Below are 12,699 nucleotides of genomic sequence, written 5' to 3'. Positions count from 1 at the left end.
CCGTCTCCCCGCCTGGACAGCGAGGGGAGCACGGACAGCGAGGCGGAGGAGCAGGTGAGGATACACCCGGACCCTCAGCAGCTGTACGGCAGCATGGTGTGTGCGGAGGGGCTGGAGAACTGAGGCCGGGGAGGAGGCGTGAAGGTTTCATTGGATTTCTTTGAGAAAATAGAGACGCTGGAGCTCTGCAGGGACCTTAAACTGGGACTGTACCATCCAAACCAGTCCTCCTCCTCCTCGGCTTTTCCAGTGTTTACCTGTAACTTGAGGCAGACCTGGTTGGACCTCTTCTGATCATCACACCCCGTCCTCTCCACTCCTGTCACTGTCTCCCCCACACTGTGTCCCCTGACAAAGAGGTAATGTAATACCTCTCTCCTCGTTCCCAATAAACATATCCATCCAAACACAAAACATGACAAACAGAAACAGGACTGGACCTGCCCCCCAAAAACAACCAACCGGACCTGAATCTGTGACCATGACGAGGAGATGAACACGAGTAGACGGACGATAAAAAACTCTCCCCCTCTCCTTACAAACTAAACAACAGACACCTGACTCACTGTACAGTCCGTCTTCCTGTATCAAACTCTCCTCCCTGATTGGTTCAGGTGGTTAAAAACAAACATCTGTATCCCCCTCTTTTCCCCCTTTTAAACTTCTCATTGGAAAGACTCAAACTTCCATCAGCCATCGATTTACCTCTCAGTAGACCGAGTGTTTAAAATACAATTTAAAAAAAGGTGAAAATGTACCCATTCCAACTGTAGGGATAAGACAAGATGGCCGCCATACATGAAACATGAAACACTTGAACATATCTGTACCATAGACTGTAAAAAGAGTGAACGGGACAAGCTCCCCGGTGGAGTGAAGCTTTTATTTTTAGAGCTCCCCCCTGCTGACTGGCTGCAGTATAGGTCATAAACCCCGCCTCCTCAATGATAACAGATGGGATGTGGGTCAAACTGTAAAGTAAAAATACTCACAAAAGGGCATAATATGGGCTCTTTAATGTGCTGTTTGGGGGTAATGTCGTTAGCTAGCTATCTAACACTGAAGTAGCTGTCTGTGACGGACATTATTTATTGTTTTATTTCAGTAAAGAATGGGGGGGGGGGATCCTGATACACTATGCTGGCTGTGCTTCATGATACTACAACTTAACTGTGCTCGAACAATCAGATCCGTAGTAAAATGCAGCATATAGTTGCGCATCACCGACAATAACTTTACTTTACGGTCTGTTAAAGTAAAATAGAATATGTTCTGATGGTCAACATTCAAGATTCAACATTCAACATTCAACATTCAAGACTTTTATTTGTCACATGCTCATACAGATGTGCAGTGAAATGTAATGACTGTTCCGCAAGGCCATGTAATAAACACTCAAATTGCTAATACACATATATATACAGTAAAATAGAATATAATGTAAAATTTAAAAAAGAAATATTTGAATATACAAAATATAGAATAATGTAAACAGTGTAAAGTGTCCAGGGTGTCAAAGTGCAATGTGCAGATTGGAATGTGTGGTGTGTGTGCATCATGTAATCACAGTTCTGTTTTGTTTAGTTCTGTTTAGTTTTTATCTGAGGAGAGTGGAGTTAACAGTCCGGACGGCCTGAAGAAAGAAGCTCTTCCTGAGTCTTTCTGTGTTCGCCTTGATGTGTCGAGGGCGCCTGCCAGAGGGTAGCCACGTAAACAGTCCGTTACCTGGGTGGTGGGGATCACTCATGATCCTCTGTGCCCTGGCTGTGCTCCTCCTTGTGAAGATGTCCTGGAGGGTGGGGAGTGTTGTACCCATGGTACGCTCTGCTGCCTTCAGCACCCTCTACAGTGCTGTTCCCGTACCACTGGGTGATGTTTCCAGTCAGCACACTCTCCACCACTCCGGAATAAAAAGTCTTCAGGACCTTCACAGAGACTTTGAATTTCCTCAACATTCCCAGTCGTTCAGTCTGCTCAGTGTGCACAGACTGTAAGAATAACAGGCTCGTCTTTCTTCTGCTCCCCGTGATGCTGCTGCTGAAATGTAACATTGATAATTGGAAGAGGCAGAATATTTCTTCATGTGTTCAGATAACACTAAAGTTATTATCTGGTTCAGTAATGTCTCTAACTGTTTAAAGAAAAGAAACAGAACGGACATGTTAACATCAGCAGCCGACAGTCAAATGTAATATGAACCAAACATGATTTGTATAAGTACTCAAAACGAGCTGATCATATTCTACTAAGACTTCAACAGGTTGACTTTAGTGTTAATTTACTTTAGTTAATATTTAAGACTTCAACAGGTTGACTTTAGTGTTAATTTACTTTAGTTAATATTTAAGACTTCAACAGGTTGACTTTAGTGTTAATTTACTTTAGTTAATATTTAAGACTTCAACAGGTTGACTTTAGTGTTATTTTACTTTAGTTAATATTTAAGACTTCAACAGGTTGACTTTAGTGTTAATTTACTTTAGTTAATATTTAAGACTTCAACAGGTTGACTTTAGTGTTAATTTACTTTAGTTAATATTCAAGACTTCAGCACACTACCAGGAGTCAATTCAATAGTTTACAGTTGATTTGTTGTGACTTTGGTTCAGATTATTCAGAATTAGTTCAGAATACTCTTCTTGCTTTGCTCCATGATTATGTGATTCATATGTCATATAATAACTTTCCTGTTTTTAACACTATTTCTGTTCAACAAGATTCATTTAAAATGCTCTTTTGGTTATTTCATTATCATATTTGTTTGTTATAACTTTTTAGTTTTAGACTTAAATTTTAACCTCTCAAATAACAAAGCAGTCTCAAATCTTTTTGAGGAATTATAGCTAAAAAGATGAAATTCTTAAATAAAATGAAGTACTTTGATTGCATTTCTGTGGTGTTCCTGTAGGTGACCATGATGAAGCCAGAAGACTGAAGCAGCACGTTGTGAAGGTGGACGCCATCATCTTGTCTTTGCAGTGCTGATTCTGAAGAGAACGTCTTCACATAGGACTCAAAGGTAAAATTATCTCTCATATGATTGGACCATTTTATTGTAACCGCTATCGGCATCAAAGTAATTTTAGTAGCAATTTATAATCCTGTAAAGCAGACTAGCAGAAGAGTTTAACAGCCTCTATGGTTCTGCAAGAAGTCTAGTTCATGTTTATATTGTTCTTCTTTCTGTCTTCAAGGAAATCAATGCCCAAAGGAAACAACAGTCCAGACTCTGATTCCAGCTCCGGTGAGGTTCTGCACACAAATTGGCTGTCTGATTTGTTTAATGTGTAATTACCACACAACACCAAATCAGTACATTGAATTAATTTTTTTTTTAGCCAAATACTGAAGCTACTTCTGCATATTTGTCATGAAGCACAAGAATCCAACTGACTGCAGTTTCTGCTCACACTGCTGAAATCATGTCTCACTGTTTAAGTTTCACAGTTGTACAGTTGTACTGTGAGTATCTGTAACTTAAGAAATCAACAGGAGACACTGTGGTGCAGTGTGTGGTAAAATCATTACATTCATGTACAAATGAACACAATACTTTTCTGCAGGATTGTTTTCTTATTCCTTATCAGCAGTTGCAGTATCCTGTTCTACCACTTTAACTTCATCATCACACCTCATCATATTGGACCGCCTGCACTTGATGCTTTTGTGAATAAGAATGGTCAAAAGACGTTTCACACGCGCCCTTTCTGTGACACGCTGAGAGCCTTAAGCAGAACGCCTGAGTTAACAGACAAAGTTCATAATCAGCTCATGCTATCAGATATCTTTATCTGGGGCTTCTGGCTTTGCTGAACCAGCTTTCTCAAAGGAAGCCTGGATATGTTGAACTTGCTTCAGATACAACAACTGACCCAAATACTGATCAATAACTTAAACAACAGCCAAATACTGCCACCTAGTGTCTAAAGTGAGTTTTGTCTAAACTAAATGTGTTGAAGTGTTTGCGCTTCAGAAATAAAAGTTTTCATGGCTAACAAAAACCAGTATGAACCGGTTCTGCTCATCTGTCTGTCCCTGTCTATAGGTACACTGACTTGAAGAGAGAGGACAATTGGCTTCCATGTACAAGACACACAAGAATCACTCTATCAGGTAAAGTGATAGAAGGTGGAGTCCTACATACTCATACTAAGTAATCCACAGTCCTTTCTAACACGGAGTTAATATAAACTCTATGTATATTAAAATATACAAGCCTCTGATTTCTGCCTCTCAGGTTGATTCTGCTGTTTCAGTTTTCACCTGTTAGCTCACATCCCTGGCTACTAAGTCATAGGCAAAAGTTAATTATTGTAATTTATGTCATGAAAATATTTAACTTTAGTTTAATTTATCAGGCTGGCCCATGTGATGACAGTTTAAAATAATCAGGGCAGTACGCTAAATGGGGCGGGGCGTGTTACCAGGGCTCCTCCCACCGGATCCTACTGCGCAGACCCTGGCTCCAAATGACGTCAAAATCGAAAGATGGAAGCGCCCGTAAGGGGCATATTTTGGCTTCAAGAGCGTTGAGTGAAAACAGCTAAAGTCACGCCCACTGGTCCAGACCAGGACCTTCTGCACATACAACAACAGCAAGCAACTTAGGAAGCTGCGTCAGGCCAAGGAGGAGGCCTACAGGAGTGGGAACAGAGACCTGAACAACAGGCCAGGAACAAGCTGAGGAGGGGGATCAGGGTAGCTAAAGCCCAATTCACACATACTCCGTGCGTGCCGCGGACCGTCAGCTCCACGCACTACGTTTGACTTAGCCTCCACTCTAGTCAATCATTGTGGTCACACAGCGCGCTGCAGTCCGTCTCTGGCGCGTGTCACCGACGGCACTGCGCTCTGTTCCGTTTCAAATACACAGCGAGTCTATTTTCGTGCAGACTATAGAAGGCATAGCCACTAGGGCAAGCTGAAACCAATGACATTGTGTTACTCATGTATATGCAATATACCTACACCATGTGAATGCATAAATATGCTCTGCAACCGGGACTGCCCCAGGAATCTTTGATGCACTTGTGACTGACGTTACTTTTGTAGCTGATTACCCCTTTTGCAAAAGAACTCTTATTTTATGTAATAAAATACTCAAAGACAAAAGACGTTGACTTGAGATCTTTTATTACCAACAGAAAAATCCACAACAGACGTCACCCATCTGTTCCTGCAGAGGGCTCCGAAGGATCATCGGCAGCAGCCGCCATGCTGGAAATCCTGTCACAGCCTAACTTTCAGTCAGCCTAACGACAGGCTGAGAGCTGGAGCTGAGGCGGGTTTTAAACCTCCTAACAAACCGTTACATCACGCCCACCTGTCAATCATGTCAGCTACGCGCCTAACTGGGCGGTATCTAATCTTCACCAGCAGAGCAGTTTTAGTAAGTAGTACGGGAGGATACAGAGATTATTATTTTATACATTTCTTTCAGAATCTTCTCACTTTGGGCCAGATTAGTAGAAACATCATCAGTGTTTTTTTCTGTTTTGTAGTTTGCTATTCAGAAAAGAACCCCCAAACGGACCCCCAAAAAGTCTTAGGATTGTATTTCTCTCGGTACCACTGAGCTCTGGCCAAAACATCATTGGCGTAGTCTCCACCTGTCGTGTTTTTATCCGCGTCTTTAGGGTCGACTTTTCCATCCCCGCAGTTGTAGGCTGCAATCCCTCCTGTGGAATCAAATAAAAGTAAGATCAGATTGATTGTGTGAAGAGGGTTGAGCTTTTGAAAGTCCACTGCATGGTTCAGTAAAACAAACCTTCCAGCTGATACTCTTTGCTCCAGTCTGGATATTTTTTACGGATCTTTTTGATGAAATCAACCAAGATCCCTGTAGCTTGGAACAGGTGCGCCCTACTGTCCCATGCGCCTATTTTTTTGTGGTTTCCTCCGTCTGGATGGACATCAACCTACAGAGACAACAACAACTCAGGTGTTAGTAATTCTCACATCAGTAGTTGTGGCCTTGACAAGTGGAAATGAATAAAGGATAGGTATCTCTGTAAAGAGATAGTTTCTGGTTAAAATATGCAGATATCTGTCTGTCAGAAGTTGTTAATCTGTGATCTACCTGTAGAGTCTATTGAAAGATAATGTTTTGGATTGATTAGTAATGCCTGCCGAGGCCGGAAGGGGGAGCTCTCAGCCGTGATTCTTCATGACGCTGCCAGAGAGGAAGCATCGTGTCCGAGCACAACATCAGCGCACGACTCCTTTTGTCTTGGCCAAAAAGTTGCACTAGAACACACCGCAAAGACTACAGCTGCCGACCAACCTCCACGTACGTTCTGCGCATGCGTAAGAAGGAAATAACTCTCTAGTCTGTAATCGTCATTCCAAAAAGGGGAAACCGGAAGTGGATGAGGAAGAACGCAGAAAACTAAACCGTGATACAAGAAGACAATTTTCTCACCGCTGTCGTTCAACACTCATAATATAGGTACTTCTAATGGAGATTAATGTCTGATAAAAAGTAAAAAATGCCGCTGGTGTTGTCAGCCCTTGGACCTTAAAGGCAGAATATGCGATTTTTTGATCCAGCAGATGTCGCCCTTGAGCACCAGCATGAAACCAAAACAACTCACGCTGCATTGTTGTGTTAGCATGCTAATGCTAGCGATCTTTATTCTGCTCGTATCTTCACACTGCATGTAAATTTACCTGAAATGAGCGTGATCTAGAAACACAGTTAAGCAGTGAGTACAGTATGTTATTCTTCTTTTCTCTAGTCCCTCAATTAAACAACTTTTATATACTTGATTTCTATTACATTGAAGTGTGAAAAATCTCATATTCAGCCTTTAAATTATTGGAACAAGAATAGAAGAGGCGCTTCCGTATTTCTTCCCATGCTCTGGCTCTCTTGTTTCGTTTAGCTGAACAGCCAATCAGAGAGATTCCTACCCCCAACCGCGCCGGCTCACGTCGATTCAATCGATGTGGAATCGGCCAAAAAAAGGCCAACTAGGGCCGATGGGTATCGATGGAGCTGAACACGAAGCAAAAACGAGGGCGACGACTGCTCAGCGACGGATCAACGGCAGACGGTCTCCTTGGTGTGTCAGGGCCTTAAGGGGGCCCCATCAGTCAGCACTCACTCTCGTTGCCCTGCTTAGCGTTGCATGAATTATTGCTGTTAAAACCAGTGTTTGTCAATGACAGTCAATAAAGAAAAATGAAGAGGAATTATTAGTCTATAGGAGAGAAAAAGAGGAAGAGGAGTAAGCGTCGAGACACTGGGAGACGTAATGGTGATGAACGCCGGTAGGAGGGCCGCCCAATTATTTTTCGCCTAGGGCCCCAACAGACTCTGGAATCACCACCGTCTACATGCAAGGCTCCAGTGTGAGTAATACATAGATATTTGTAAAAACCTGCATCAGTCCCCAGGCTTTGAAATGGTCTCCCCAGCCTCCATTGTCCTTTATTGTATTTCCGGCCCGGGACTCTCTGGAGATGATGCCAGCAATAACAGCCGGATCGACTTTATGTTGAGCTGCTACACAGAAGATGTCATCCTTGTACTTATTCATTCTTTCCCAATCTTTCTTTGCCAGTGCATGAGATGCGTCCACACCTTGAAAGAGATCAAACAACGGGAATAATTACTCAGCACAACAAAGTAACGTTGAAGTCCTCTTGTGTTGTACTGCAGTGTTTACCTTTAGCCCGCGTCGGCCCGTCCTGCTGGGCTGTTATATCTGAAGCTCCAGAAGACTTAAACTTCATGATGTCTCCGTAGTCTCCATGTGAATACCCTAATGATCAGTTTATCATATTGGTTTCAATCAACATTAGCCGTTTTCACATATGCACTCACATCAGAAATGTCTTTTGCAGTGATGCATTTATTTAAAAACATGTAGACTTCAAGTTCTTGTCTTTCTGTTCTGTTTTAGCCCTGCAGAGTTCCTCCAGCTGGAGCTTCATACAGGCTCTGCAGCCTTTGTTGTCTTTATGACATCATTAGACTAACTTTAGTTTAGTTTATATATAATCAAACATAATACAGAATGTTTTAATTCTGTGACACATGATCAAAGTAAATTTTACTGACAGAAGAGTTTTATTCATAGAGGGGGCGGGACATCGTTGATTGACTGACAAACAGTCACCATGGTTACTCACTCTCACCTGCCTGCTGCACACTGAACGAGAGGACAAAGAGCTGCTGAATGACATCACTTCATCAGCATGCATAGAAATCAAAGTATAGAAATAAGTGATTGTTGGCCTACTGTTAAAAAAATTAACATCCGAGGTCCGGACCTCGCTGATATGATCGCCTCCCTCCGTTCCATAACGTCATTTAGCCTAATCCCTTTAGGTTCCATTATCACAACAAGTGAGCTTCGAGTGGAGAGGCGTGTTAGTAACTTTTATAAACTGAGAGAGCAGAAAACACCGACAGCAACGTTTTAAACACCGGGGTTATATCTCTCATCACTGTCTGTCTGAGCTCCTCTCTGTCTGACTCTCTGCAGACTGTTAACGTCTCTCCGGCTCCTTTCTTGTGTCGCTCTCCGAGATTTAAACTTAACTTTCCAAACTATGCAGATAAGTTAACTGTTGCTCACGCCGCTTCAGGTTTGGAAAAATATCACAACAGTTGCATATAACCGGGATGAAGTGGTTTTTGCGGACTTTACTTTTAAGTTTTGTTTTCACCACTGAGGAGCAGAAGGGGACAGAAGGGGAGGGAGACGCGTCTGTGTCGGAGCATAAACTGCAGCATGAGAGAATAAACACATTAGCCCGGTTCTACGATCTCTCTGCTTTGGCAGATCATCAGCAAGTTAAAATCCTTCACGATATACTTGGATATTTAACCAAGTCCTGTTGCCTTTGGATCAAGCTTCATATTTACCATGACCTGCATGACTGAGAACCCACACAGATATAAAAAAGGTTTGATAAACAGACTTTACTGTCCAACTGATGAAAGCAAGTTGTAAGCCCAGCTGAACGTTATGAATGAAGAACATTTGAAAAGTGAAAATAATCAACAAGAAGAAGATGAGAAATTACTGCACAGCTCTGACTGCATAAGAAGTTTTTTAAAAACCCAGCAGGAACAGCACAAGCTCTTACCGCTCCCCATTTTGTGTTCAGACGGTTCACTTGAAGCCGAGGATGAAGCCTGTAACGCACTGAGCTGTGTCACACTGTTTGTTCTTTTTGCAGGATGGGTTTAGTGACCGGTTGTTATAGGTCCACTATCTCGGCTTCATCTTGCCAAAAGACTTCCCCCTCCCTTCCTCTGCTCTTGATAGCTGGCTTGCACAGCTCTGACTGTACATACCAGTGTTTCCATTGTATAAGAAGTTTTATGAAACCCAGCAGGAACAGCACAAGCTCTTACCGCTTCTCTTTTTGTGGTCAGGCGGTCCAATTGAAGCACACAGTATAAGTATTATCATTGATCACAGATTATTTAACAAAGCATGTAAACTGAGGATTTGCCACGTGCTGGCCTGGAACCCGATGAGGTCTTCTAAGTTTCACTTTTTTGAGATTTACTGCAGCTGAAGTTTAAATTACTTTAAAGCTTAACTAAGAATCTTGAACACACACACAGTATAAGTATTATCATTGATCACAGATTATTTAACAAAGCATGTAAACTGAACTTTAACATGTTTTTTGATTGTTTTTCACAGAGATCATATGATGTGATGAGCATATGGGTGACTTTTCCACCTTCAGTTTCACTATGACTTCCTCATGTTTAGTCAGTTATTACCTGAGATATCTTTCAGCACCACCCGACCTGATACTACCACCCGGTAGGGCTCTATAATGATCTACAGTTGCAGATAAAGGTGGGATAAGATAAGGAGTTCATATACGTATGGAATAATAAAGAAACCAACAGCAACCAGTATACATGCCCTATAAAGGCGGGGACTTGTGTTTACTTCCTGCTACAGGAAGATGGAAACTCTGCAGAAAAAAAATGTACAAGGCAGATCAACTGAGGTGTGTTTCTTGTAAATCAGCTGCCTTCTACTGACATATCAGCTATACCAGGGGTTCCTAAATGTTTCAGCTGGAGACCACCAAAGTAAAGCGGTAGACACTGGGGACCCCCACTGTCCCTGGAAGCTTATAGCGGGCACATGCACTAATAAGCCTATCCAAACACTGACATTAGAACAACACCAAAGAGCACAGCAGTCCGAAAAACAAATTATGATTTAACTTATTTATTGTGTAAGAAAGGCTGCTTTCTACTTTGAAGAAGAAATAAAAGGAGCAAGCATGCTCACTTCCAGGCTCTTGAAAAGGAGTTTGGCTGGCTGTTCATTTATGTTAACACTTGTGAAGTACAACACATATAAATATATATAACAGTACAGTGTAAGAAAGGCTAGAAGCAGAACAAACATACAAACTGTGGTGAACAGACACACAGATGATGTAAGTGTGTGTTTTTATTTGGAAAGAGCAGCAGACACCTACATTGATGGATTTAAAGGATTTTTTTTCCACATTATCAGTCAATCTTTATTTGTATAGAGCCAATCCTTAACAAGTGTTATCTCAAGAGGATTTACAAAAGAACGGGTAAAAGACCTTACTCATTGTTGTGTTACAAAAGAAAAATGGGATGGGGGAGATTGGGATAATATAGACTGTAAATATGAATATTTGAAGCCTGAGTGACGTCACCCAACTGTTCCTGCAGGGGGCGCTGGAGGATCATCAGCAGCATCTGCCATGTTGTCATGATTTGGTCTCATTTAGTTTTGTATTTCAGCGTTTAGGTTTCCATGTTTTAATTTCTCCTGTCCATCCTAGTGTTGCTTGTTTCCCTTTGTGTGTTTTTGTGTTAATGTTTCATAGCTTAGTCTTTAGTGTTTCCTGTTTTATTTTGTAGTTTCTTATCCTTGTGTTTCTTTGTCAGAATAGAATAGAATTACTTTATTGATCTCAAACTGGGAAATTGTGGTGTTACAGCAGCAGGTTATCCAACACACAATATTAGCAAATCTAAACACAATATAATATTAAATACAAAGTAAATAAGCACTAAAAATATCAAAACTAAGAATGGGAATATATACAACCAGGATTTAATTTAGCATTACTAGTCCTGATTAGGAAGATTAAATATGGAAGATGAAATGTAAATGTGCAAAAACAGAGTAGTAAATGGACAGTATTGACATAAGTTAAAGTGCATGAGTGTAGACATATAATAAGCAGAAACTATACTATATAACGGCGAGGAGACAGACAAATAAATTGAACATGAGTGCAGGGATTATTTATAAATTGAACATGTGCAGAACAGATTACAGTATGGAGAGACAGATATTATCATGATGACAGTTGACAGAGATGAGCTGTTGTACAGAGTACTTCGGTAGGAAAGATTTCTTGTGTCTGTCCTTGTGACAGTGGAGTTGTATCAGTCTGTTGGAGAAGCTGCTCCGCTGTTTGTCCAGTAGGGTGAGCAGAGGGTGATCAGGATTATCCATAATGGATAACAGTTTGTTAAGAGTCCTCCTCTCTGTCACCACTACAAAAGAGTGCAGCTTGCAGCTTGTCACAGAGCAGGCCTTCTTGATGAGTTTGTCCAGCCTCTTAGTGTCACCAGCTCCAATGCTGCTCCCCCAGCAGACCACAGCAGAGAACAGTGCACTGGCCACGACAGACTGATAGAAGATCTCCAACATCTTGCTGCACACATTGAAGGATCTCAGCTTCCTCAGAAAGTAGAGTCGGCTCATCCCCTTCTTGTACACAGCCTGAGTGTTGGCCTTCCAGTTCAGTTTGTTGTCTATGTTGACACCCAGGTACTTGTACTCCTCCACCACAGACACATCCTCTCCCAGGATGCACAGCGGTGGTGGCTCTGTCCTCTTCCTTCTGAAGTCGATCACCATCTCCCTGGTCTTATCCACGTTCAGAATCAGGTGATTTCTTCCTGTCCACTCCACAAAGTTATCCACCAGCTCTCTGTACTCCCCCTCTTGCCCATCACTTATACACCCCACCACCGCAGAGTCATCAGAAAACATCTGCAAGTGGCATGACCTTGAGTTGTACTGAAAGTCAGAGGTGTACAAGGTGAAAAGGAAAGGAGACAGCACAGTACCCTGTGGAGCTCCTGTACTACTCTCCACCATTCCAGACTGAACACTGCCAAGTCGGACAAACTGTGGTCTGTCTGTCAGGTAGTCAGTAATCCAGGAGATGATGGACGAGTCCACACCCATCAACTGCAGCTTCTCTTCCAGCAGTTGTGGCTGGATGGTGTTGAATGCACTGGAGAAATCAAAAAAGGTGATTCTCACAGTGCAGCCGTTTCCCTCCAGATGTGAGTGAGCACGCTGCTTCCTTAACGTTAGCATACAGAAGGTCCAGTGTTTTAGTTTCTCTAGTTGGACAGTTAACATATTGATGAAAAGTGGGTAGTGTTTTGTCCATTTTCACATGATTAAAGTCCCCAGTAATGGCTACAAAAGCATTTGGATGCTTAGTTTGAAGCTGTGAAACAGTAGAGTGAAGTGCATCACTCGCAGACTCGGGATCAGCTGACGGTGGGATGTAAACAGCTATAACAATGGTGTACGTGAATTCCCTGGGCAAGTTCTAGTGGTAATGTTACATTCTTGAGTTCTGTGTGTCATTAGTGTTTCATGATTTAGTTTGTAGATGTCCTCAGTGTTTCTTGTATTGTAT

General features: G+C 42.0%; 1 protein-coding gene and 1 long non-coding RNA gene across 2 annotated transcripts; one reads left to right on the top strand and one right to left on the bottom strand.

Annotated features, from left to right (window-relative positions):
- Positions 1-2,884: 2,884 nt before the first annotated feature.
- On the top strand, positions 2,885-5,276 carry LOC136180358 (uncharacterized). Its single transcript, XR_010667047.1, has 4 exons — positions 2,885-3,019; positions 3,195-3,244; positions 4,046-4,113; positions 5,145-5,276. It is a non-coding gene; the product is annotated as an uncharacterized lncRNA (long non-coding RNA).
- On the bottom strand, positions 5,117-9,300 carry LOC136180351 (lysozyme g-like). The gene is made up of 5 exons (XM_065959542.1): positions 9,100-9,300; positions 7,671-7,766; positions 7,383-7,585; positions 5,768-5,918; positions 5,117-5,678 (listed from the first exon to the last, which is right to left on the bottom strand). Exons 1-5 carry the CDS (start codon positions 9,107-9,109, stop codon positions 5,506-5,508), a joined length of 633 nt encoding a protein of 210 aa, XP_065815614.1. The 5' UTR covers positions 9,110-9,300; the 3' UTR covers positions 5,117-5,505.
- Positions 9,301-12,699: the final 3,399 nt, after the last annotated feature.

The sequence above is a fragment of the Labrus bergylta genome, chromosome 1 (genome assembly GCF_963930695.1).
Source record: "Labrus bergylta chromosome 1, fLabBer1.1, whole genome shotgun sequence".
NCBI lineage: Eukaryota > Metazoa > Chordata > Actinopteri > Labriformes > Labridae > Labrus > Labrus bergylta.
The sequence above is the reverse complement of the archived record's forward strand: the minus strand, read 5'-3'. Positions and strand labels throughout refer to the sequence as shown.

What these genes read in the sequence shown, in the direction of transcription:
- LOC136180351 (XM_065959542.1), bottom strand. An exon ending in CGGGCCGACGCGGGCTAAAG is followed by an intron (nt 7,586 to 7,670) that starts GTAAACACTGCA and finishes ATCTCTTTCAAG; the next exon opens with GTGTGGACGCATCTCATGCA. An exon ending in CAAAGAGTATCAGCTGGAAG is followed by an intron (nt 5,679 to 5,767) that starts GTTTGTTTTACT and finishes TTGATTCCACAG; the next exon opens with GAGGGATTGCAGCCTACAAC.